At 40.5% G+C, this 24,300-nt stretch overlaps 1 protein-coding gene across 2 annotated transcripts in view; it reads right to left on the bottom strand.

The window, feature by feature from the left end:
- The window catches only part of IARS1 (isoleucyl-tRNA synthetase 1), an 86,403-nt gene that overhangs the window by 57,344 nt on the left and 4,759 nt on the right, over positions 1-24,300 (bottom strand). For both annotated transcript variants that reach the window (XM_081847727.1, XM_081847726.1), the window contains exons 3-13: positions 22,024-22,149; positions 21,495-21,651; positions 20,687-20,806; positions 20,129-20,211; positions 14,830-14,947; positions 11,129-11,276; positions 7,638-7,725; positions 5,970-6,030; positions 4,534-4,629; positions 2,622-2,744; positions 1,554-1,645 (exon numbers count right to left, since the gene is read on the bottom strand). In XM_081847727.1, coding sequence (XP_081703853.1) covers positions 1,554-1,645; positions 2,622-2,744; positions 4,534-4,629; positions 5,970-6,030; positions 7,638-7,725; positions 11,129-11,276; positions 14,830-14,947; positions 20,129-20,211; positions 20,687-20,806; positions 21,495-21,651; positions 22,024-22,142 — 1,205 coding nt within the window. In that variant the 5' untranslated portion in view covers positions 22,143-22,149. The remainder of the gene's footprint in view (positions 1-1,553; positions 1,646-2,621; positions 2,745-4,533; positions 4,630-5,969; positions 6,031-7,637; positions 7,726-11,128; positions 11,277-14,829; positions 14,948-20,128; positions 20,212-20,686; positions 20,807-21,494; positions 21,652-22,023; positions 22,150-24,300) is intronic.

The following is a 24,300-nucleotide window of genomic DNA, read 5'->3' as shown; positions in this document are numbered from 1 at the left end:
CAGTTTCTGAACCATGGCATTTGCAGAATCTTTTTCTTGCGGGGAGCGGGAGACAAGGTAAAATACTGAAAAAGGGGAACAAGCTATTTTCTCATATTTCAGGTTCTACAAGTGCTATAGAAGTTTTTTTTAAAAAAATGAAAGCTAGGAAACAGGATTTTTGCTCATTCAGGGGAGGCAACTATTTCTCCCCTGCCCCTGTAGACACTCATGTTCTGAACCATCTTCAAGAGTGCACCTACACAGAGCACATTACGATGGTCCAGCCGTAAGATTATAAGGGCATGAACATCTGTGGCCGGGCAAATGAAATGAGAACCTTCTGCAGTTATTAGTGGATAAATCTGAAGAAGAAGTATCTGAAGAAGTGTGCATGCACACGAAAGCTCATACCTAGAACTAACTTAGTTGGTCTTTAAGGTGCTACTGGAAGGAATTTTTTTATTTTGTTTTGACTATGGCAGACCAACACGGCTACCTATCTGTAGTGGATAAATGGTGTCACTATGGGTTGTATCCAATACAGTGCAGTTTAAAAAGCACAAGAGGAAAAGGAAACACCTGCCTCCCTCCTCCCCACTGAGTGGAACCCTCGCCAAACGTCTGGTCTGTAAAAGAGGGAGACTGTGATAGGCATGGGTGACTCAGGGGAAAGTTGGCAAAGACAGCTTCTGTTCTAAAGAGCAGCCTCTGCCCAATTTGACATATACCGTATTTTTCGCTCCATACGACACACTTTTTTCCTCTTAAAATCTAAGGGGAAATGTCTGTGTGTCTTATGGAGCGAATGTGTGGTCTCTGGGGCTGGGGGGGGACCCCGGCTTCCCCTGCCAGCCCCGACAAGCTCAGGGAGCAGCGGGAAGGCTGCGCGCAGCCTTTCCGCTGCACCCTGACCTGCTCTTTGGGGCTGGCGGTGGGGTAAAGCCGGGCTTCCCCAACCGCCAGCCCCACAAGCTCGGGGAGCAGCGGGAAGGCTGCTCCTTTCGCTGAAGCCTTTCCTTTCGCCTCTCCTTTTGCTGAAGCCAGAAGAGTCCTGCTCTCCTGGCTTCAGCGAAAGGAGCCCAAAGCCTCCGGAGCGCAGTGGGAACTCCCGCTGCGCTCCGGAGGCCTCGGGTTGCCTTCACTGAAGGCGAAGGCAATGTGGGAGAGGGAGAGCTGTGCGGTGCCCCTTCAGCGAAATGGGAGGAGAAATGGAAGGGGCTCAGTTTCTCCTGCTGCTTCGCTGAAGGGGCGCTGCGCAGAGAGGGGGAGAATTTTTTTTTCTCATTCTCCCCCTCTAAAACAAGGTGTGTCCTATGGTCGGGTGCGTCCTATAGAGCAAAAAATATGGTAGTTAGTCTTTCACTGATAGTTGTGAGAAATTATACACACACTGTGCCAGAGGTGAGATCTACTTACAGATACGAAGAGAGCTTTGATTACAACTAATTTAACTGCATAGATTAGTCTTAGTGTCTAGCAAATAAAAGACAATCTAAACAGGACATATTTTTCACAAATAAGTTACCAGTCAAAATGCTTCCTTTAAATAGTATGTTAATTCTTCTCCGTACCTCCAACAAAAAGGATAGCTGTGCTTATAAGAGCTGGTATGGACCAGTCTTCCTTGTTCTTTTAGGAATCTGATGATGTTCTTATCTGCATCCTGAGTAAAGCAAAATATTATTTTAGAATAATGATAACCCATACAAATAATATCTCCAGGTGGGTGGTAGCTTCAGGAAAGAAAAAAAGAGAGAAGTTACAAGCTAACAGCCAGTTCCGATGTAACGTGAGATTAATAACGTATCTAGCATTTAGCACAGATGCTGAGCTGGTTTTTATGTAATATTAAACCATAGTTGGGATGTGGGTGGCACTGTGGTCTAAACTACTGAGCCTAGGGCTTGCCGATCAGAAGGTCGGCAGTTCAAATCCCCGTGACAGGGTGAGCTCCCATTGCTCGGTCCCAGCTCCTGCCAACCCAGCAGTTTGAAAGCACGTCAAAGTGCAAGTAGATAAATAGGTACCATTTTGGCAGGAAGGTAAACAGCGTTTCCGTGCACTGCTCTGGTTTGCCAGAAGTGGCTTAGTCATGCTGGCCACATGACCCAGAAAAACTGTCTGTGGACAAACATCGGCTTCCTCGGCAAGTAAAGCAGATGAGTGCCACAACCCCAGAGTTGTTCGCAACTGGACTTAACTGTCAGGGGTCCTTTACCTTTTTTAAAACCATAGTTAAAGATAAAACTATGGTTTAATGTGAAAGAGCAGCTAGTACAGTGCTGACTTTGCTCCTCCCATACTCCTGCTGTGCTGCCAGAAAACAAGCTAGAGACTGACTTGCTATGATGTTTGAAACTGGGCTCATTGTTTCTTCCTCCTGACAGAGCATGAGTGGTAAGCCAAGAACAGACCCAGGCTTCTGATTATAGCTTGTTTAGACAGAAGTGAGCAATGGTCTGAATGAAGAAGTGCTGGAGTGGAAATGGTTCATCTGGATTTTTCACCATTTTCACAAACAATAGCACTGACAAAATTTATGGGGAAAAGCAGCAGTAGGAAACAAAGCACACACAGTATTCAGTCTCTGAATACTGTTTGACACTGAGTTTTTCTAGCTTCCTTCCTTCACAACCAACCTTCACATATTGTCCAGCAAAGTCTGTCACTTCTGCTGTGAAACAGCCCGAGGCATCAACAGGACAAACTGGTACTGAATCTTTCCGAATGATATTAAAATCCATACAGACTCTGTAGTCATCCTATGTGAGAAAAACAAAGTTAAATATTCAAATGTGTGTCTTTTGATTTCTAAGGCAGCATTCTGAATTTCAAAATTCTGCTGGATTTTCTAGATTCCCCAACTTCAACAGGAACCTGATAAGTTGTTTCTTCACACTGTGAAATACTTTGCTTCTTGCGTTATAAAATATCTTGTCACACTGAGGAGGAGTTCATTCACGTGTGTTTTTCACTTCATGGTTGCAGCATCAACCGGTTACCCACATGTGCAAATAATCAAACAACACAGAAAGAAGCACCACATTTCTGCACACTACCTCAGGAGACAAATACTTTCCAATCAAATGCAGATAGTTGCAAATCAAATAATGAGTAATCAAGAGATTTTACATGATATGAGCCAATCCCAAGACTTGTAGGATCTAGTCACCTTAATTTGCAGTTTCTCATGTTTCAGAGTGGGGGGGTGATGATGACTAGGGCAGGGTTGTAGATGAATGGTAGAGAATGTGATTGTTCACAGAAAGTACAGTCAAACCTCGGTTGTCGAACTTAATCCATTCCGGAAGCCCGTTCAGCTTCCGAAACGTTCGACAACCAAGGCACGGCTTCCGATTAGTTGCAAGAGCTTCCAGCACTCAAACAAAAGCTACATTGGATGTTTGGCTTCTGAAAAACATTTGACTTCCGAAAAACATTCAAAAACCGGAGCATTTACTTCTGGGTTTTTGGCGTTTAGGGACAGAAACATTCCAAAATGGAGCAGTTTGGGAACAGAGGTTTGACTGTACCAGGTTCAATCTTAGGCATTTCCAGGTAGGCCTGGAAGAAAGACTCCCATCTGAAACCCTGGAAAGTCACTACAAGGCAGTGTAGACAATACAGAGCTAGATGATTTGACTTGGTAGGAAGCAGGTTCCCAAACACTGGGCCCATGGTCACATCAAACTGCCTAAGCATTTTGCCATTCTTGGAGAAATTGCAAGTAGTAGTAGTAGTAGTAGTAGTAGTAATAATATTATCTCAAGTTCTCAAATAGTCTAGAGAGCTTCAACACGTGTCTTTTTGTTTGCATCTGTTGAGAGCAAACCATGGTTCAGCATTTGCATTTTTTCTTCCTCTTTTAATGCTTCTAGAATGCTCTCTCATGGTTTGCACATTGCACTACGTCAAACTATGGATCAGTACCATCCAGATTTGCAGAGAAGAACATGCAGCCACTTTGCTCTACCCCAGTTCTTGTTCTGCTGCTGTGGTGAGTTAAGCCATGGTTTGGATTAAGACACTGTCCAAGCCCAGGCTTGTGGTTTAATTCTCCCAAACAAAATGCAATCCATAAACCATAAAACAAACCTTGGACAAAGTTCATAGTTAGTTTGGAGTAACTATGAGTAAGCTGTGTGTCTGTGTGTGTGCTATAAAAGTTTGGAGAGAGCTAAATCATGAGCCCAAATTCAGACAACATGCTAAGACAAACCATGGCTGGACTAAGGCTGCAGTCCCCTTGAGAGTTCATTTTTGAAATGTAGTGGACACATAGCCTGCTTACAATTAGGCTATCTTCTTTACAAAAAAGATGTACTGCACAAAAGAGTTCCAATACAAATTATGATGCTGTTTCTGTATTGTGTCAGGAGCAAATGGAAATTGGTAGGTAACAAGAATGTACTCGTTGTCATTAGAGTATGTGTACAGTGTGCTCCTGACAAGTTACTGGATCAAAAAAGAATCTGTATTTCTCAATTAAAAGAGTTAAGACAAGATCAAAACATGTTTGACATAAAAGCACGTAAGTGACTTTAAACTTACAGCGCCAAAGTAAGGAGCTTGATGTACAACCCCGGTACCTTCTTCTTCCTTCACATAGTTGTCAGTCACTACAGTAAAAGCACCATTTTCTTTGCACTAGCACAAAAGAGATGGTTTTTTTTAAAAAAAAAATGTACAAAACATTGGCATGGAAAATATGACAAGCCAGAAACATTGTTCAAGCATTCTAGTAATGGTTACATATGAATTTGTTCATTAAAACCACTGATACAAACATAAGTTACATAAACTGACATAGAGAGAGATCAGCAGTATGAATACCAAACAAAAGCTTCCTGGATAGCTCAGTTGGTTAGAAAGTGGTGCTGACAATGCCAAGGTTGCAGGACAGCTGCATATTCCTGCATTCCACGGGGTTGGACTAGATGATCCTCAGGGTACCTTCCATTAGATATTATTCTATTAGATATCTATGAGACACCCTCCAGAACTGAGGGACAATTTAGATCAAAAATAGCCATTTTCTAATCAGGGTGGAATGTGGGTCTTTGCATGCACACATGACAGAGCACACAGAACCGACATGCAAAGGTGGCATCCATACATTTGCATATGATACACCCACAATTTCCCTGATCCTTCATCTCAAACAAGGCTTGGGAATATTCACGAGAAGATGCGGTAAGGACTCAGGATGATTAAAAAGGTTCTAAAGCTGTCAAGGCGAAGGTCACAGTGCACTATGGATTGTTCTAAACTGAGTAGTTCCACTGAAATCAATAAACTTAAGTTAGTCACTGTTCACAGATTTCAATGGATCTGCTCCAATTATTAGCTGGACGCAGCCCTCTGTTGTTCCACAAAGGGAAGCAAAGCACATAAAGCTACCCTAAATGTATTTTACACTGCAAGCCTATACATACCTACTCAAAAGTAAATTATGCAGAGTTGAATGGAACTTACTCCCAAGCAAATGTGTATAGGATTACAACCTTCGTATCTTAATGAAGCCAATTTGGATGGGATTCAACTAATGAGTCCCATCAGGGGAAGCCCTGGGCAAAGACTGATACTCCCAGTACAACACTGTTCTATTGCAAAACAAAGTAAATTTGAGTCTCATTAATTAAAAGACTGGGTCATAAGATCCCACATTCCCACCCCAAACGCATCTGCATAAATTGATCCTTCATGGATCAAAAGGGTTGATTTTTCCATTACTTTTTATAATCCTGAACAATGCTAACACCATTTGAGAAAATTATGGCGTTAAAACATCAAATCTGAAAGGATTTGTTTTTATATTGTTTTAAATTTATTAGAATTTAATTACTTTTTAACGATTATATTTTATGTTTCTTTATTTTCTTTATTTTATCTGTGTTCTTTTAATTCGTGTAAGCTCCCTTGAGTCCCAGGGAAAAGGTAGGAGATAAATAAGTATTATAATAATAATAAAGACACATACTGCTCACCTTGATAAAATACTTGAAAAGAGGTTTATATTTCTTCCCTTTAAGGGTAACACCAGGAAACCTGAAACACATTTCCCCCAAAAATTTAAGAAGTTTCGTTTATGTACAATATTTATAAACAGCTTTTCTGCTATAGGAGCCATATGCAACATAATAAAACAAGACATTAAAATAAATCTGCATGGAAGTACTGCATAAATATCAAGACAAGAAGCAACAGAATCTCCATTAGCAAGTTACAATGATATAAAAGCTTCTTGGAACTCCAAGAAAGACACTAACTGAGCAAGCCCAGGAGGCCTAGAGGGTGCAAAGTGGCAGATCTACTACCACTTCCTAAGTGCTACTAGTTTGTGGCAACGCAGCAGGAGGCAGGGATGTTGGACCTTTCCTCCTACATCTTTTCTTCAAAATTGCCCCCATTGGTTTCAGTGGCTGGGAACTGCTCTGTGCTGGTGAGAACTGAGGGCCCACTTCACAGGCCTCCTCAAAGAATGAATGGGCCTTGGATCCAATCCTCTCTGTCCTACCTTCACCTCAAATGCCCTATTTCAGGGCTACTGCTCACAGGAACTCTACTGGCAGAAGTGCATTTTCCACAGGGGCCTCCACAGTGAAGTGCCCACCCTGCTAGCTAAACCTTTCTCCATCAGCAGCAAGGCACTGGAAGCTAAGCCTCTTCAGCCAATGGACCGGATGAATAGGAATACTTGGCCCACCTACATTTTTTAAAGAGGGACAGCCACGTGTCTGTGTTGCAGCAAATACAACTAAGTTTTGTGGTACCTTAACGACCAACAAATTTATTACGGTATAAGCTTTCATGGACTAACTAGAAGCTGCAAATCTACATAGTTTTATGTGTGCGGTGGTGGTTTACATTCCAGCAAAGCATTCCTCAACCTCCTATAAACTGGCTGGAAGGGGGTTGGACTAGATGACCCTTGGGATCCCTTTGAACTCTATAATTCTGTGATAAATCTCTGCTGTTCTATTTATTTCAGTTAAGACTTTTTTTCTTATATCTGGAAAATGAAATCAGCTTCGCTTTGTAGATGCTTGAGAAAATTGCAGCAGGAAAGGCAGGGAATGACAAAAGAACACTCTTAGGAAAGTATTCTTCAGAGTTTGTGACAGTTGCAATTCTTAACAAAATTCTATCATCTTTGGTCATTTGATGTGTGTGTTTTTTTATATTTGATGGCCTTAACAGAACTGGGGCGGACACAAAATTGTGCAATCCTGGTTCTTTAAAACAAATGGGAGCTTTGCCAGTGACTTCGATGGTTTTGTGGATGGCACTTTAAAAGCCTTGATTTTAAAACAATTATGCCAATAAGACATAATTGAGATCCAGAATGCTATTGTCTGAGTCAGATTAAGACTTGGAGAACCCTACTTTTCAAAACCAAGTTCACACTCTAACATTATCAATAAAAAGCTGCATAAAAATAAAGTCACCGCTTACTACAGATGAAACTTCAAATCCAATGCAATCTTCAGTGGCAGATACCAGTTCTTTTGAGAGACTGCCGCACATACAAGCAATTTAATATATTATGGCATCAGACTAAGAAAAAAACAACAATTCTTCTATTCTCTTACCTTGCAATGCAATTATTTATAGAATGTGGAATTTAGAATGTATGTACTAATTTATCTACTTGCCTGTCAAGTATTGCATATTCACTTTCAGATTTGTAAAGGGATGCCAGTCGAGCTTCCATCAAAATGAAAATCTTCCCTGTATTTTTATCTGAGGAGGAAATCCACGGATGTTAATATTCAATTGCTCAACTCTTACAGAAAGATATATGACAAACAGCATTAGTATGAAGATGCCATGCTCATTTCTGCTAATTAAAATACCTCTTACACTATTATTACAGGGGCCAAGACCAAATAAAGACATAGGCTATTACACACTTAAAAAAAAAAACACTTCCAAAATCCAAATCTGTACTTTCAGACTCAGCACAGACATCACACCAAAACCATGCTTAAGGAAGCTAGAATCTGAAACCAACAGTCTAGCTCTCCCTACCAAGGGCCCATTTCTTGGTGGTTCCTTCAAAAGCAGAACCTTCAGTTAGGCAAGCTGGTCAGTCAGTTTCTATAGCGCAACAGCACAGCTCTCTCAATAAGGTTTTCAATTATTTAAATGAGACAAATGATTGGAAGTATTAAAGCACAATTGTCGGCACAGCACACGCCAATGAGGCGTGACCCTTCCCTTCAAACCAAACTGAGTTCTGATCTGCCTGAAGCCCCACTGTTTTTGCCCCAAGCCTCTCTCAATGCTCCAGCTCTGCCACAAAACTCTGATGTGAAGAGCATGTCTAAAGTTTTGAACATGACAACAACCCAAGCTGATTGTTGGTCTTGCAGTGTCCTCTGTATCCATTGCCTCATAGACAGCAAGCATTGCCTACTTTCACAATACAAGATTAATAAGAGGAGCAAGCTTTTCCAGAATGAAGATGCTCTGTGGATACAAAGGCCATATTCAGTTTCCAAAATCTAAAAAGGTTAAATTGTGAGGATGGGAATTCTGCTTCCAGAAAGCAACATACAGCAAACTAATAAGAACTGAATATATTTCTCAGATTCTGATGCTTGGGCAACAGCAAGACCCAGAGATTCTGGGAAAAGGTTGAAGGGACAGAATTCCTCCCCAGATCTCTCTATGACACACTTCTATTACTGGTTCCCTCAAGACAGGATGCATGCTGTGTTGCAAAGCAGAAGTATGCATACATATTACAGTTAGGGCACCAAGGGGGTTATATTTCTTTGGACAAAGAAGTTCATGTCATTAAAGGATATGAATGACCTTTGGATTGGAAAGAAGAAAAGCTACCAAGCACTTTTCATGATGGACACTTTGGCTATGAGTGCCCAAGAAAGATATCCTGAAACAACTGGGAATTGTGAGGAAGACAAAATACAGATTTATAAGAGGCAACCTTTTTTCTCTGAATACGTATTAAATGTTGCAAAAATATGAGTATGTTTACATAATTCTTGTTGATTTACAAACTGAAGTTGAGGATTTAGCTATTTCAAGCTGTCAGCCGAACCTTCCTTGTGCAGCTCTTGCAAAGATAAAATGTTGAAGAACCATGAATGCCTTAGCTCCATGAAGGACAGGTGAGATATGTGCAATAATATGATTAAAATTATTTTAATGGTAAAAAATTAGGTGGAAGGTTCTAATGACCTTATGTAGTTGGAAAAAAATATGCTTTCAACAGCTATCTTGCAATTTGTTATATGGATTTGTATCAGCCTTGTATTTCAGCATTTACCTGGTAACTAGAGCAACAAGGGGTTGCAGGCAAGCAAGGAGTAGGCTGGCAGAAGACCACAGCAGTGTTCCATCCCTTCTCTGTGCACAGCAGAGAAACCAAACAGGCTGTCAGGAGGAGTAAAAACTCCTCCTCTACACCCAATATAGAAATACAGTTGCCTGCTGTATGAGGGTGGAACTCTTAGGTCCTCCTGAAAATATGTACACTAGCAACTTTTACAAGGCTTGTTTATGTATTTTTCTAACATTTCCTTTTGTATCAAATATTTTTAGTACTGCTATATGTTTAATAAACTTTGAGAATTTTTTTTTTTAATGAAACAATTGCTAGAGCTGTAGAGAGAAGGGATGAGCCCCATATTTCATACAGATAAAACTCCTCCCATCTTTGTGGATGACTGCAATTCAGACACCTGGTGGAATGAGCCGCAAGACTGAGAAAATCTTGCAAAGGCTTTCAAAAAGCCTTGAGCAAAGCAGTGTAGCAGTAGTGAAGAATAGATGTATGCTAATTTGGGAAAAAGCAAATCTTTCAGCCATTATGGCTTTGTTCAGAATATTGCTTTAGAACTCGAGAACTATCAATTCAAAATTTCTAGGGAGTCAATTTACTAGAGGCCAAATTTGCAGAGGACGTAAGTGATGAGCAACAAAGAGTGGGAGATACTAATTTCAGAAACTGCTTCCTCTGAGCTGAGGAGATAGCTCTGGATGTTTCATTTGCAACTCTGTGAAGGAATCAATACAGCTCTACATGATATGCATATGTATGTGCAACTTAAGGCTCCAGATTCTTGGCAGGCACACCTCCACCTGGCACCAACGTATGAAGTCAGGTGTGGGGCAGATAGGCACAGTTTGGGGAAAACAGCCTGGTGGGGCGAACTGAAACCAGTATCAGGCCTAATTAGCCCCATGGACCAGCTGTTCCCCATCCCTGGTGAGGGGAATGCACTCTGCAACTCCTCAAGAGCATCTAACATATTCTTAATCCATGCTTTCCAGGGAACCGCCTGGGCATTGAAAACAGATTCCAGGGTTCAGTCCAGGCAAACTGATGTACCAAGTTAGATAATGGCTGTTGACTGTGCAGAGTTTATCTCAGGCATATCTTTGCTTATTTTGTGGGCCAAGAGAGACCCATGCTTGAAAAGAAGCTGCACCACTCATGTTGCTCCCCATGGTTAGCTGTGACTGGAAAGGATATCTTTATTGGAAGGGGATTGGCCTAGCCTGCAGCACGGAGCTCAGCAGAAGATGCACCAGAGATTCCCTTACAAGGAAATTTTCCAATTATCCTTTTAGCATTAGAAGGCAGCTTGAATCATCATGGGTAGGTAAATCGGAGGGCAAACCAATTAGATAAATCATAATAAATTAAACAAAAGCTACAGGAGTTTGGAGTGAAGCACTTTATGTAACCATTGTACTCTCCCCCATTATGCTGCCTTCCCGAGATTTATTATGACAACAGCATGAAGTTACTTTCAGGTTTTTTGTTTTTATTAAGATGACAGAACAAAAGTGAAAAGTTACATCAGCTTTGCAATAAGCCACTTGCGTATTTGACTGAAGGAAACAACTCCTGCTGCTGCCAGGCAAGTCAAGTCAATGTACATGCTGTTCTAGAATACAGCAGTACATGCAGGTGGACAGGATGGAGAAACATGCTGTATGGGTTGGTTAAAAAAGTTGCCGTTTGCAAAACCATGACTACAATCCTATGCAATCCCACATCACCTAGGATCAAGCCCCACTGAACCAACTGGGACATACTTGCAAGTAAGCATGCACGTGAAACCACTCAAAGAAAGCACTAATTGTACGGCATAGCATATTTTGCACTTGCCTTCCACCTTCACATATTGCAAGTCTGGGTTGACACAGAGGGCCAGGTTGCTAGGCAGGGTCCAAGGGGTTGTCGTCCAAGCAACTAGAGAGATGCCTTCATCTTCTTCCAGTGGAAAGGTAACAATGACTGAAGGGTCTTGGACATCCTCAAATACAGAATTAGAAAAGTTAGAAGCGATGTGGAAAAAGTTAACCCTCTTTATGCACAAAGGAGCAAATAATGAAAGCAAACTGTTATGGCCAACAATATTCTTAATACTTATTACAGAGCATGATTCATTTATCAAAGGCTATGGCAACATGTATCTTTCTTAAAACAATCTTCTCCATAGGCTACTGGATTGTTAAGAAATAGCCCTGTTTTTAAAAAAACCAACCTATTCAGATTTTTATGTAATTAACTATTTAAACGGAGATCGGAAGCAAAACACCATTACCTAGGTTAACCAAAACAAGCAATATAGCTAGATACAAACAATGTGGCTATTGTACTGAGAGGTACAGCAGAGGTACACTCCAGATAGGCATGGAGCTAATTTGTAGCTTCAAATTAAACAACTATTTTTGTTTATCTGTATGGAGCTGCTTCAAATTCTACACGTCTTGAGTTTAGGGTTGACATGAATCCAAGAGCACTGTCCTGTACTTTTACCTATAACCTATTAGGGTATTCACATGATTACAATAAAACAGCACAGTCTATCCCTATCTGCCTCTTGCTTTTTTTACAGCATTTTCATTTCCAATATTCAGTTGTATGCCAAGTTATACAGTGTTCAGGCTCACATGACTCAGGTAAGAGTTAGGATAAAGTGAGTGTCAATGATTTGTTTGAGTCCCAGATTAAAATCTGTTAAGATAGAGAAGATTCCATCCCTGCCTCCCATTTCTTCTAGCACTTTTGACAGTCTGGATAGCGATTTTCAAAGGTACAGCATCAGAAGACCTTGCAATATATTAATTTTTGCACTGCCAGCTCTCCCTGGTTCCTTCTTCACACCCTGAGTAAACTCTGGTAATTCCATTAGTGTTTGCCACTATTTATGTTAGAACTAAGAATTAGTCCAGAGGGAGTTCACTCAGTGAGCATGAAGCTCACTCAGCAGCCAAAACACAAGCATGCTTTTCCCGTTGTTATTATATAACTGCTAGCAATTCTGTTCAGTCTCTGAGCAATGTTGTATGCTGCCAGCCACCTTCATGGTTTCAACAAATACTAAATATAGTTGAGCAATTTTCACTGAACATTTATTGGCATTTTGCAGGATGAACAACACTTCAGCTGCAGAATACTGGTGAGCTATTTTTCTTTCTCCACTGCCTTCTAAAATAAGCTTACTTCTCAGGAATACAAGCTTTGTGTTAGAACAAGGGAAGAGCCATTTGTGGACTTTGTGTTCGGTTTAATACGCATTTCAGAGGACCCCAGGAAGCTTAAGAACATCACTCTTTTTTGTTGTTAAATAACTTGTTTTTGTAGTTCTTGAATTCACATACAGAATGGGAAAAAACTTTTTAAAGAAAAGAACCACCAAAGTTATTTTTTGTTCTCTTAAAAGTTAGCTGAAGCCTGTTTTCAGAATTCTGAGTTTTGACAGTGTACACTCCAAAAAACTGAAACACTCCAGAACACTTTGCAGGAAAACCAGTGATAGCATAACACATTTTATTCAGTAGAGTGTAACAGAGAATTCTCAATTCTTATGTTTACTTGGAAGCTCACATAATGTGCTGTTCACTATATGGGAGAGAAATTAATACCATTTTGCAGATTTACTTTGTTTAGTCTACACTATCGTTCAGGTTCAGGATTTGTTACAGCATTACGAAATCCTAAATACATCACATTTTGGGGGTAGGCGCTGACATTTAAAATAATCAGCTGTTTAGAAAAAAGCAACTAGTCAAAATCTAAACAACAGCAGCTTCAAAATTCCAGCTACACACACATACAAACAGGGTGCCAGTAACCTTAATTCCCTAAAAGCTGGACAAAATAAAAAGTTATTGGATCCCAAGCAGGTTAAAAAAAATTATGCGTTACAAGCAGCAGCTCAAGTTGATATTTTTTATACTACTCATCAACAAATAGTTCTTAGCGTGGCTTACTATAAAAATCCAACACTATAGCAAACAATAAACTGGCAGATTAAAAAGGTCTCAGTCAAAACCCAAAAAAAACTTTAAAGAACGGTGAGAATAAACAAGACTTTGCTAGAAGATGACACAGTTGGCAGCAAACAAGTCTGGAAAATGTTCCAGAAGGGATGCCACTACCAAAGAGTCTATCTTTGAGGTCACCATCCACCACCTCAGGTGTCAATGTTTCCATATCCTCAGGCCACAGAAATATAGCACAAAATCCACATCATGCTCAACATACTACAAGAATCTACTGAAGACTGTGCAGATCGGATGGACAGTTCATAAGAGCCCAGTATGCAACTGGAGCAAGATGCTATAATGTTCTGTACAAGCGGTCACCAAAATTAGCCCACATACAAGGTAAAATGGTAAAGGACCCCTGGAAGGTTAAGTCCAGTCAAAAACAACTATGGGGTGTGGCACTCATCTCGCTTTCAGGCCAAGGAAGCTGGCGTTTGTCCTCAGACAGCTTTCTGGGTCATGTGGCCAACATGACTAAACCACTACTAGTACACGGAGGACCATGAAGGAAGGCAGAATGCATGGAAATGCCACTTACCTATTTACCTACTTGCACTGGCGTGCTTTTGAACTGCTAGCTTGGGGGAAGCTGGGACGGAGCAACGAGAGCTCACCCCCTCGCACGGATTTGAACCGCCGACCTTCCGATCAGCAAGCCTAAAAGGCTCAGTTGTGTTTCCCAACCTTGTGCCTCCAGCTGTTTTTGAACTACAACTCCCATCATCCCTGACTAGCAAGACCAGTGGCAAGGGATGATGGGAATTGTAGTCCAAAAACAGCTGGAGGCACAAGGTTGGGAAACAGCACCACCCACTCCCTTAGCCCACACAGAGTACATTACTGTAGGCTAAACAGATCCTAGGCCCATACTTGCCTACCCACCCAAGAATATGAGACAGAGCAGCACAGGCAGTGCCAGGTTTAAGGGGGCACCAAGCAAACTGTCTTGTGCAGCTCTCCCCAACCCTGATGCTGCTCTCTGCAACCTTGGTGCTGTGGCTGCCCCAACCTTTGCATACATATGCACCCTGCCTGCCTTCTTGTTGTTATCTATCCCTCCACTCTCATACCTGCACTTGCTGCCCAGCCTTACCACCACCACCATTTCAGGCATAGTTGGCACGGCAGCCAGCTTGGCCAGGCCAGGGTGTTTGTGGAAGCCTAAAGCTGCCTGCCACTGCTTTGCTTTAACTCTATAACTTCCTCAGAGTGCAAAACGAATGGCAATGAGCTGAGCCACTCAGATGCTACCTGTTAGGCTGCAGAGCCACGAGGAGCATCAGAGCAGCTACAGGGTACCACTTCAAGTATTTGGAGCAATGCTTTCTAGCACACTATAGCATGCTGCTACTAACAGTCATTAGGAGGCCCCTGACCTATGGCATCCTGGACATATGTAGGGTGGCAATGGACTTATGCCACTTGGTCCAGTGGTAACAGCAGCACCACACAGGAATCTAAAATATTTATTCAGCTTTAGATCAGGTTGGCAGTTTAAAAAAAGAAATACAATAACATAACAAGCCTACATACCTTATAATTCTGGTGAGACTCGAAGTTAGAAAGGGGTGTGTTACATGCTGTTGAAAAAGGCATGACTTTAACTCCTCGGTATACCAGTCCTTTGTCATAAAGCTGCTTGAAAACCCACCTGAATGAATGAATGAATGAATGAATGAATGAATAAATAAATAGCAATTTAAGCAAACAAACAGAACAAGTTGGTTTTATTTTAAAAGATTATAATAGTGAGAGAAGTCAATTGACTACATGTAGGAAGAAGGCACAGAACTTATGCCCAGAACTACTTTCCTCCCTGGTGAGTTTACAGTAAATAACTTCTTTTTTAAAAAAAGAAAAGAAAGAAAAACATTTTGCCCTTCGGTATCTTATCATGCAAATTGTACTTTCCAGGCCTAAAACACAGAACATAGAGCAGCAACTGCATTGGAATACAATTTTTAAAAAGTAATTAATACTCAAGCTATCTATCTTAAGTTTCTATAGCATCTGTAGAGATTTCTAAGATCAAACAATACAGATGTTGCAAGCACCTAGAGAAATTATCACAGAAATGCTTCTCATCTTACAATCAGAAGTCCCCCTTAACAAGGCAGGAGGGGAGTTTATAGGATGCTATGTCACCCTAGAATAAATTATAAAATGTATTTGCTTTATTAACCCTGGAGCCTATTCACTATTCAACCTGGCTAACTCTGTAACTTGTCATGCTCTCATTTGGTATACTGACTTTAATACTTTGCCGTTCTGCTACACCACCCACCCTGCTGCCTCGGCCACTAGCAAGGAAGCAGTGCCAGTATCAGGACTGATTTCTGGCAAAAAAATCACTGAAATTGCCTAAGATTTTGGTGGAAATTGGCGCTGGTGCCAGGTGGGAGCTTCACCCCACTTCAGGGGTGGGCCGGGCCTAACACAGTGCATAGCTAAAAACCGTGGAATTTAATGCCACAAAATGTGGTGATGGCCACTAATGTGGATGGCTTTAAAGGGGATTTAGGACACCAATGTATACTAGCCACAATGGCTAAATTGCTTTCAGTATCAGAAGCAATATACCTGTGAATCCCAGATGCTGGGGAACAGAAACAGAAGAGTGTCTTTTGCTCACATGCTGCTTGTGAACTTCCCACAGAGATCTGGTTGGCCATTGTAAGAACAGAAATCTGACCTAGATGAGCTTTTGGTTTGATACTGTATTCTTATTACAGTAGACACAGTAATGCACATTTTTTAAATACAAAGTTGCTATATTTTATTTCTATATTCCAAAGAAAAAGAAACTAGTAACTATTACTAGAGGGGGAAATCCTCTCTGAGGAAATAGATATAAATGTCATGCACACACAAAATTCAGGAGCTGCATCACCAGATGACTGAACTGCTAAGCCAAATTCGAGACAACGATTCCCTCTTGTGGAACTTTTTCCAAGTGCAGGAAAAGCGTTCTTTCTTTTCCCGCACCATCTTTCATTTTTACAGCTCACAAATGTTTGTGTTGCCATTAGAATGAGACAGTTCAATTCTGCAAGTACAAGCAAAAGCTGAATTTACAAGATGTCTATCTTTCAGAGAGAAAATGTAACATTAATAACTTTCAAGTGATCCAGCAATAGCTCCCATGTCACGTACTGCTAAACTGAATCGTGCCTTGGTGCTAACTTGCAAGAAGGCAGGACCTCAGAGATGAGGCTACAGCCAAGCACTCCTTGCCCAGTCCTCCTGCTGCCAAGCTACCCAAAGCTAAGCCATGGTTCAACTCAGCATGCTGTCCAAATCACAGACCCATAAGCCGTAAACAAAAACAAAAACAAAAAAACCTTTTTACAGTTCTTGATTTGCCTGGAGTAAGACAAATCACAAGCCCAGATGTGTATAACATGCTACGCCAAACAATGGGCCAGCCCCAAGTAGCACAACAGCAAAAGGGGCAGAAGAGGAGTATTCCTGTTCCTCTCCACGAACTCACACAGGTTAAGCCACTTTGGCTTAGCGTTATGTACAGACTGGTTCAGTATTTCATTTACTTGTTATATTTGTGACCATTTCCATGCTACAGAATTAAAATAGGCATCAGTAATTGCAACCCTGTTTTAGAGACTCAATAATCTTTTTGAAGTGCACATTAGATATATATTAGAGAACTGCAATTGGCAGGGGTAGGTATTCCTTAGCATTTTCTTAATTTCTATAGAATTGTAGAGTTGGAAGGGAACCTGAGCATCATTGAGTTCAACCAAGGCAGGAATCTCAACTAAAGCATCCATGACAGATTGCCATCCAACCACTGCTAAAAAACCTCTGATGAAGGAGAATCTACTCCACTGTCTAACAGCTCTTACCATCAGGCTGCAACCCAGTGAACAGATCCAAGCCAACATCTGGGGTACAGGACTACTGGATATGTGGACTAGGTGACATGGTTTACATGAGAAAACAATCAAGCACATTTGTGGATGGCAAGGCTCTTCAGCTCAGACATAAGGTTACAAAAATATCAAGTATTTTTATATTGTAACTAATCTGCTTTAAAGACTTATTGCCTTCAGGAGTTCAAAAGTGTCTATCATAGAGATCTGCTTCATCGCAAGCCTGCTAAAGATAATTTTTCCACTTATTAGTCATAGTTCATCATATTAACTCTGAAAACAAATTAAGGCACCTAGCATTGTAAGGAAACTTGCTAAAAATGTCAGGCACATATACCTTCAGTTACAGTCGTCTTGCATTACTGTCCCTTCTCCATCAGTGTAGGCAGATTATTATTACTTTCATTAATTTCAGCTATCTAGATACAATTCTATTTACAACAGATGAGTTTTTTCAGACCCTAACCCTAATGCAGCAAGCTTGCCTGGTTGGCCTTGCATGGCTAAGCAACTACCAACCTTCCTCCCAAACTCGGAGCTGGGGGGAAAGCAGGGATCACTGCACAAATTTAGGACCAATCACCTGCACTGCAAGGTTGGGAGCCAGACTGGCGTTTTGCATGTTGAGTGGGCAAGTAAAAATGTGAAAGGCTGCCTACTGCAATAATATACAACTTAACCAAAGCCTCAAGAAAATACTGGAGACAGCATTACAAGACCAGTGAGACTGCCATCTTAATATATCATCTAAAAACTATTTACATAGTTTGCTTAGTAATTTTAGTGTTCAGAATCACTGCAAAGCAAAACTACTTTAGGCAAGCCTAGCCATCAGGCATACAGAGTTCTATTTTTGACTTTTCCACCTTTGAACAGCTGGCATCTGCATTATGTAACAGTTTTTTAGCATGATAAAGAAAAAGAATCTAGGATTGGGCTATGCTGTTTATTGACAGTGGAAGGCTTGAAATAACAACTCTGGTAACCAGAGCAGGGAGCAGGTTAGCTATCTCCTACACTGATGTTCCTGGATGTTCCCTTTTATTTTTTTCCTCCCACACGTGAGTATGGATGCTTCTCACTCCTGTGTAGACAAGGTAAGTGCTAAACTTGGAATGAGCCCCACAGGACAATGTAGAAATAAAGACATGCAGTATTGTCGACTCCAGCTAGGGAAGACTCACGTCTGATAGTTAAGTCTTTATTGATAAAAGAAGCACTTGCAGCAACTCCCATGGTGCTCTGTATGCGCGCGCGCGCGCGCACACACACACACACAAGCCTCTAGCCACTAAGCAACTGTCCCCCACAGATCAAAAGTTAGACCCCTCCCCTCCTCCAGCTTATATACCCTCCCCTGCCAGGTTGCACACCTGCAAACTGAGACTTCTCCTGCATGGAAGTCGTTGCTGCACTTCCTGCTTCAAGCCCCTCCTGGTTCTAGGAGACAGTGGGGAGGGCAAAGGTGGGGAGTCTACTGACCCATATGTTAGCTGAACAGCCACCTGCTTCTTCTGCTACATCATGCATGCCTTCCTCCATCTCAGACTGCCCTGACTCTCCCTCCTCCCCCTGCCCTGGCTTCTGCCTTGAAGGAGAATCAAACCCCATAAACTGCTAGTCCCCTCTCCTGGGTCAGTCCCCTAGTCCCCTGCTTCCACTACACACTCTATGGAGCCCTGCCAGTCCCCGACAAGCGTAGGGAGCAAATATGGATCAGATTATTTATTATTATTAAAAAGAACCTATACCACCTTTCATTACAAGATGAAATTGCAAAGTAGCTGTGTGGGGTAGCTTAAAGGGGAACTTCCAACTGAGAATACAATTATTATTATATATTTATGTCTAGCCACCTTCTTCCCTGGTGGTACTCAAGCAACTAACGACGGGCGGGGTGTGCGTGGAGAACAGGGATAGATGGACATATTTAATATGAAAATAAAGTGTGCAGAACAGAGGCGCATGGAGGGTGAAGATGCAGAGGAGGGGCAGAGGAGGAAGTACTTCCACCAAAGCACAAGTTCAGAACTATTAGCCGTCACAGTAAAATGCAACCTCCAAGTTCAGAGGCAGTGTGCTTCCAAAGATCTGATGCTGCATACCACAAACAGGTAATGGCGCCTTCAAGCTCTGCTTGTTTCTAAGCCTCCCAGCATCAACCTACTGGTCATAATTGGAAGCAAAACTAGATTGAGACTTTGGAAAGATAATGCTTACACACTGCTGGGCTCACAGAGGAAAAAATCAAGGTCAATTGCAACAGTATCCTAGTACAAATCATAAAGGAATTTAACACACTGCCTGAAACACATAAAAAGTTCAGATATGGAAAGCGGACATTCAAATTCAGACATCTTTCTACTTCACACTGTTCTCATTACCCAGCAGTGACAGAGACCACATAAAGATGTTTTGCTATATCAGGACTGTTTCTACACTGCTCTATTGTTCAGCCTCTAATAAGCAGACTCTCATGGAGCATTACATTTCTCAGCACCTCCAAAAGGCTACACAATATCAAATGCCAGTGCTTCATTCACCTGGTGCAACACAGCAGGGCACTGTCTTTTCATAGGAACAGCAAAATCACAGCACCTGACCTGCAGCATAATTGGTTTCCTAGTGCCCAGGACAATCTCAACAAAAATAAAGATTTCAGTAACCATACAGCATGAAACCTACACATACTTTCTGCCTTTCTATTTAAGAAGTGCCCAAGTCAGCTTACAAGTTATTTAAAAAGACTTCCATACCAGTAAAAAAACAACAAGCCATTAAAAAAATATTACAGACTGCCATTAATTATAATAAACACAGTTCCATGGTGCCAGGAGTCTCAAATAATTGAATCAACTGGCAAAAAGCCTGTCAGGAAAGATAGTCTGTGGAAAGGGAGGCAGCGCTTATGGTGAACGGTGAGAAAACCAAAGTAAACTTACCACACAGTCTCCATGAAATCTGGATACAAAGTTTTATAGTCATTGTCAAAGTCAATCCACCGTCCAAGTCTTGTAACACTGATCTGCAAATACATTAAATTGTGCCTCTGTAACAGCTTAGTGAACCTTGTAATTATTCATGGTTATAGTTCATGGCCACTACCCTTTACTTCTTTGATTGCTAAAAGATATACACCTTCCTCAAGAAACAAATTTTAAACAAGAATATCCATCAAGAAAGATTGGCAGATCTCTTTTTAACAACTAGGATTTAAATCATGCAATTAGGTTCTGCGTGCCCAATAGGGCTTCACATTTGCGTTTTCTGAACAGCATCCCACCAAATCACATGGTCCACTGTGGAAACAAAACAGAATTTTAAATGTAATTTGTGATATAACATTGAGAGAGAGACTACAGTTCAACTCTTAGCCATACCTAGTTTTTCAAATCCCAGTCAATAAGTACATGCAAGGGGACCTGCATACCAACATGTTTGATGCTTTGGAACCATTGCTCTGGAGAAAGAGGGTAAACATATATCTATATTGCACTTACTTTCCATTCTTGGGAGTACCTCATCACAATTCCTCTGCAACTCTTGTTGTATTCTGCAATTCCCATTTTTGCAACATCTTCTGGTCCTTTGATGCCCAGTGTTTTATCAATTTCATACTCCTGAAATGAATTATGGCGCTCAAAATAGGTTGCATTGGTATTACGGTAGCTTTGTTAACTATAACAGAGAACTTTTTGAAGCCCGTCAACCAAGAGGATCTGTGGTACTTGGCCTATAGCTTTGTGCCAAACAATAAGGCAAAACTCCTCTGAGTGCAGAAGTCTCACACAGCAGGAATAGCTTCAAAGTCAGCAATATTTGATTTCCCAACCCAAAAAACCATGATGCTGAATTGCAAGTTGCAATAAAAACCAGGTCTCAGCTGTGCCCTGGCATTGTAATTTACTTTTTACATCTTAAGCGTAAGTCGCTTACCAGTACTCAAATTTACTAAACATGAACCTGATATTTTTAAATTACTACTTTAAAATTAACTCCATGGTATACACATGATCCCAGAAATCTTGGTCGATGAACAGGACATATTTAAGAAGTTAGGAAGACTATTCATGAAGGAATTCAAAAAATAAGCTCATTAAAAAAGAAAATGAGAATATTTTTTTTATTTCCAACAAATAAAACAATGATCAAAAACATGTCTTTGAATATCAATAGTAAAAAATGAGCCTTTGTGAATGTAAAAAAACAAAACCTTATATGGAATTCTCCATCAGGACAGCAAAAGGTTAGGAATGAAGTACTAACAACTATATCTAGGGAAGACACAAGAGAAAACATTCAACATACCACTGGCAAACCATGGCAATCCCAACCAAATCTTCTGTCCACATGAAATCCACTCTGATGAGCAAATCTAGTTACTATGTCTTTGATGGTTCCTGCAAGTATGTGTCCATAATGAGGAAGTCCTGTGGCAAATGGAGGCCCATCATAAAACGTAAACCTATATTTTAAAAAAATTAAAAACACAGATTAAGAAAATAAACCAGACACATTAAGAAACAAAAATTTCTCTTACACAGGGAAAAGAATAAACAGCTTTATCTTCTATAGTTCTTAAGTTATAACACTTCATAAGTCAAGTGAGCAGTGAACGAGATCATTTATAGAAGTTTTCAAAATGCCATGTTTTATGCAAGTATGCATATTTTTACTCTTAGGATTACATGAGTCAAATGATCAGTCAGCTATTGCCCTGCACTAACATAGATCTTTCTCCAAAGTTTGATTCATCTCAGATTTCAAAGCAAAACAAAAACCAGTTGTTGCCCATTTGCAGGAACATTAAAGAGCAAACTTGGAAAATATATCTTACCTTGGTCTATTTTTTGACTGTTTTAGGCATTCTTGAAAGCAATTAAGTTTGCTCCAAAGCTGCAATATTTTCTCTTCCTCCTGTGGAAAGTTTATGTTTTCTGCAACTTGCTGAACCATGATTTTCCTACATGAAACAAGGTAATACACAAAGCTAAGACCGATTTTCCCCCAGAGACCATGTTACACAGCAATGTATCATTTCATATAGCAACTTTGTTGAGAAGTCAGGATTGGAATGCTACATTCCAGCACATCCAGGGAATGACCATTTTGTGCATGACCAAGGCCCGTGTGACCGCTAACGCACCTGCTGCTTTTGGTCCCAGGGCGGGAGCGGAATAGGCTTCTGTGCGACCACTAACACACACACTGATCCAGAAAGCAAGCTCTGCACAAACGGGGAGTTGCCTGTACCTTGATAAGAATTCAAAAGGCCATTTAAAAGTAGTTTTCTCTACTTGAACCACATTTTTCGGACTCCAAGAGCTATTTGCAGGGCAATCCTATGAGTGTTGAAGCAGAAATAAGTCCCACTGATTCAATGGGCACATAATGCTACATGCTCTATGTACATGAACAACAAGAAGCCATGAATCTTGCTTGGGCTTAAACATCTGCTTCTCCTACAGTGCCAAGACTAAAGCTGCAGCTGAGTTTCCCCTGAAGAAACCTGGTTTCTTGTGATACAAGAGCCAGAGATCAAGCAAACTCTGGTTAAACCAGCCAGCTTTATAAACCACAAAATCTGGTTTGTACAAAAGTTAGCCAAGTTTCATGGAAAGTGAAACTAAACTCTACTGAAGTCTTCCTTCGTCCCTCCCCGGAGGAGCAGGGAGAAGAAACATGGGCTTCTTCCTGCTTGTGCACATAGCATGAAACCACAGCAATGAATGCAGCAACTGAGCCAGATTCAACTAATCCAGTACACTACTGGAAGGTAGCACAAGGACTCCCACTAGCACAATGGGGCTCCCCCCAGCAACTCTTAAATTTCCAGCAGATCCACAGTGAACGGTCAGAACAGCGCATGGGGGAAAGAGATGAAAGACTGTTCCATCTGGCAAGCAGAAATGTTTGCACTAACAGAACGATTACCACAAACACTGTGTTCAATGTTCACTCAATCAGTGTTCACTATACTCACTTATTCCTTAGTAAGGAAACGTAGATTACAACCTCATAAGGTGTGAAGGATGTAACAGCATCTGACAAAAGTCTAATGAGCAAAGGAATTTACCAGGCTTGAAAGAATAAAAAGTAGAGGTCATCCTAGCTTTGCAGGTGCACACATGATGTGGATAGTGAACAATCAAGGCATAGATTTAAATGCAACTCTCTATATGCCCCCATCTACTGCCCATCTGTTGCAGTTGTTTGATTTGTCCCTCAATGTCCCTATGCTGCTTACTGGATCAGGTTAGAATTTGTCCTTTTAAAATAAATTAAATATTCCAGTAGACAGGGTGGATTTGATTTAAATCAAATCGATTTAAATCACTAGTCAGTAAGACTTGATTTAAATCATTTTTAACAGAAAGACTCATTCTGGCTGGTATAATCTTAATATTTACAACCAGATGAAGGTTTCATTTTTGGAAAAATAAATTTTCAGAGTAGTTTTTACTGTTACTGTATATCAAAAATTACTGATTTGGTTATATTATTAGAAATACATAGACAGATAATTATGAAATTATTGTGAGGTTTAATAAGTTAACTGTTTATATTTGGACAACTTTTCTGCTGTACTTTATTGGAAGGAGAAAAATAATCATTTCCTTAATAACAATTTAAACAATTTATTTAACTAAAACAGTAACATTATAGCATATGTATCCATTTTTGTTAACCGATGTGGTTAAACAGTCATTTAAAAAAACAAAAACAAAAAAACCTTAGACTGAGTTTCAGCACACATGAAAAACTTAAAACAAATCCTTATTTCCTGATTAATAGCCTTTGGACTATAATGTAACTTAAATAGAAAACTATCTTTAGAAAGATTTTTCCTCCAAAAGCATTTTATTTTAAAAATCCAATTTAAATTTAAAAAAATCAATTTAAAATTTGAAAAAACCCGATATTATTTTTTTAAAACATCATTTATTTTTATCCACCCTCCCGGTAGGCAATTCTATATACAGTATTCAACATTCATAAAGCTAAAAAGGCTTCTGCTTACAATAACTATACAATGTAACAATGACAGGGCTATGGAGGCTGCTAAAGTATCAGACTCCATGCGTAAGTCAGAGTATTATTTTTTGCCCTCTTC

The sequence above is a fragment of the Podarcis erhardii genome (genome assembly GCF_964252035.2).
Source record: "Podarcis erhardii genome assembly, chromosome: 2".
In the NCBI taxonomy this organism is placed as follows: Eukaryota; Metazoa; Chordata; class Lepidosauria; order Squamata; family Lacertidae; genus Podarcis; species Podarcis erhardii.
The sequence above is the reverse complement of the archived record's forward strand: the minus strand, read 5'-3'. Positions and strand labels throughout refer to the sequence as shown.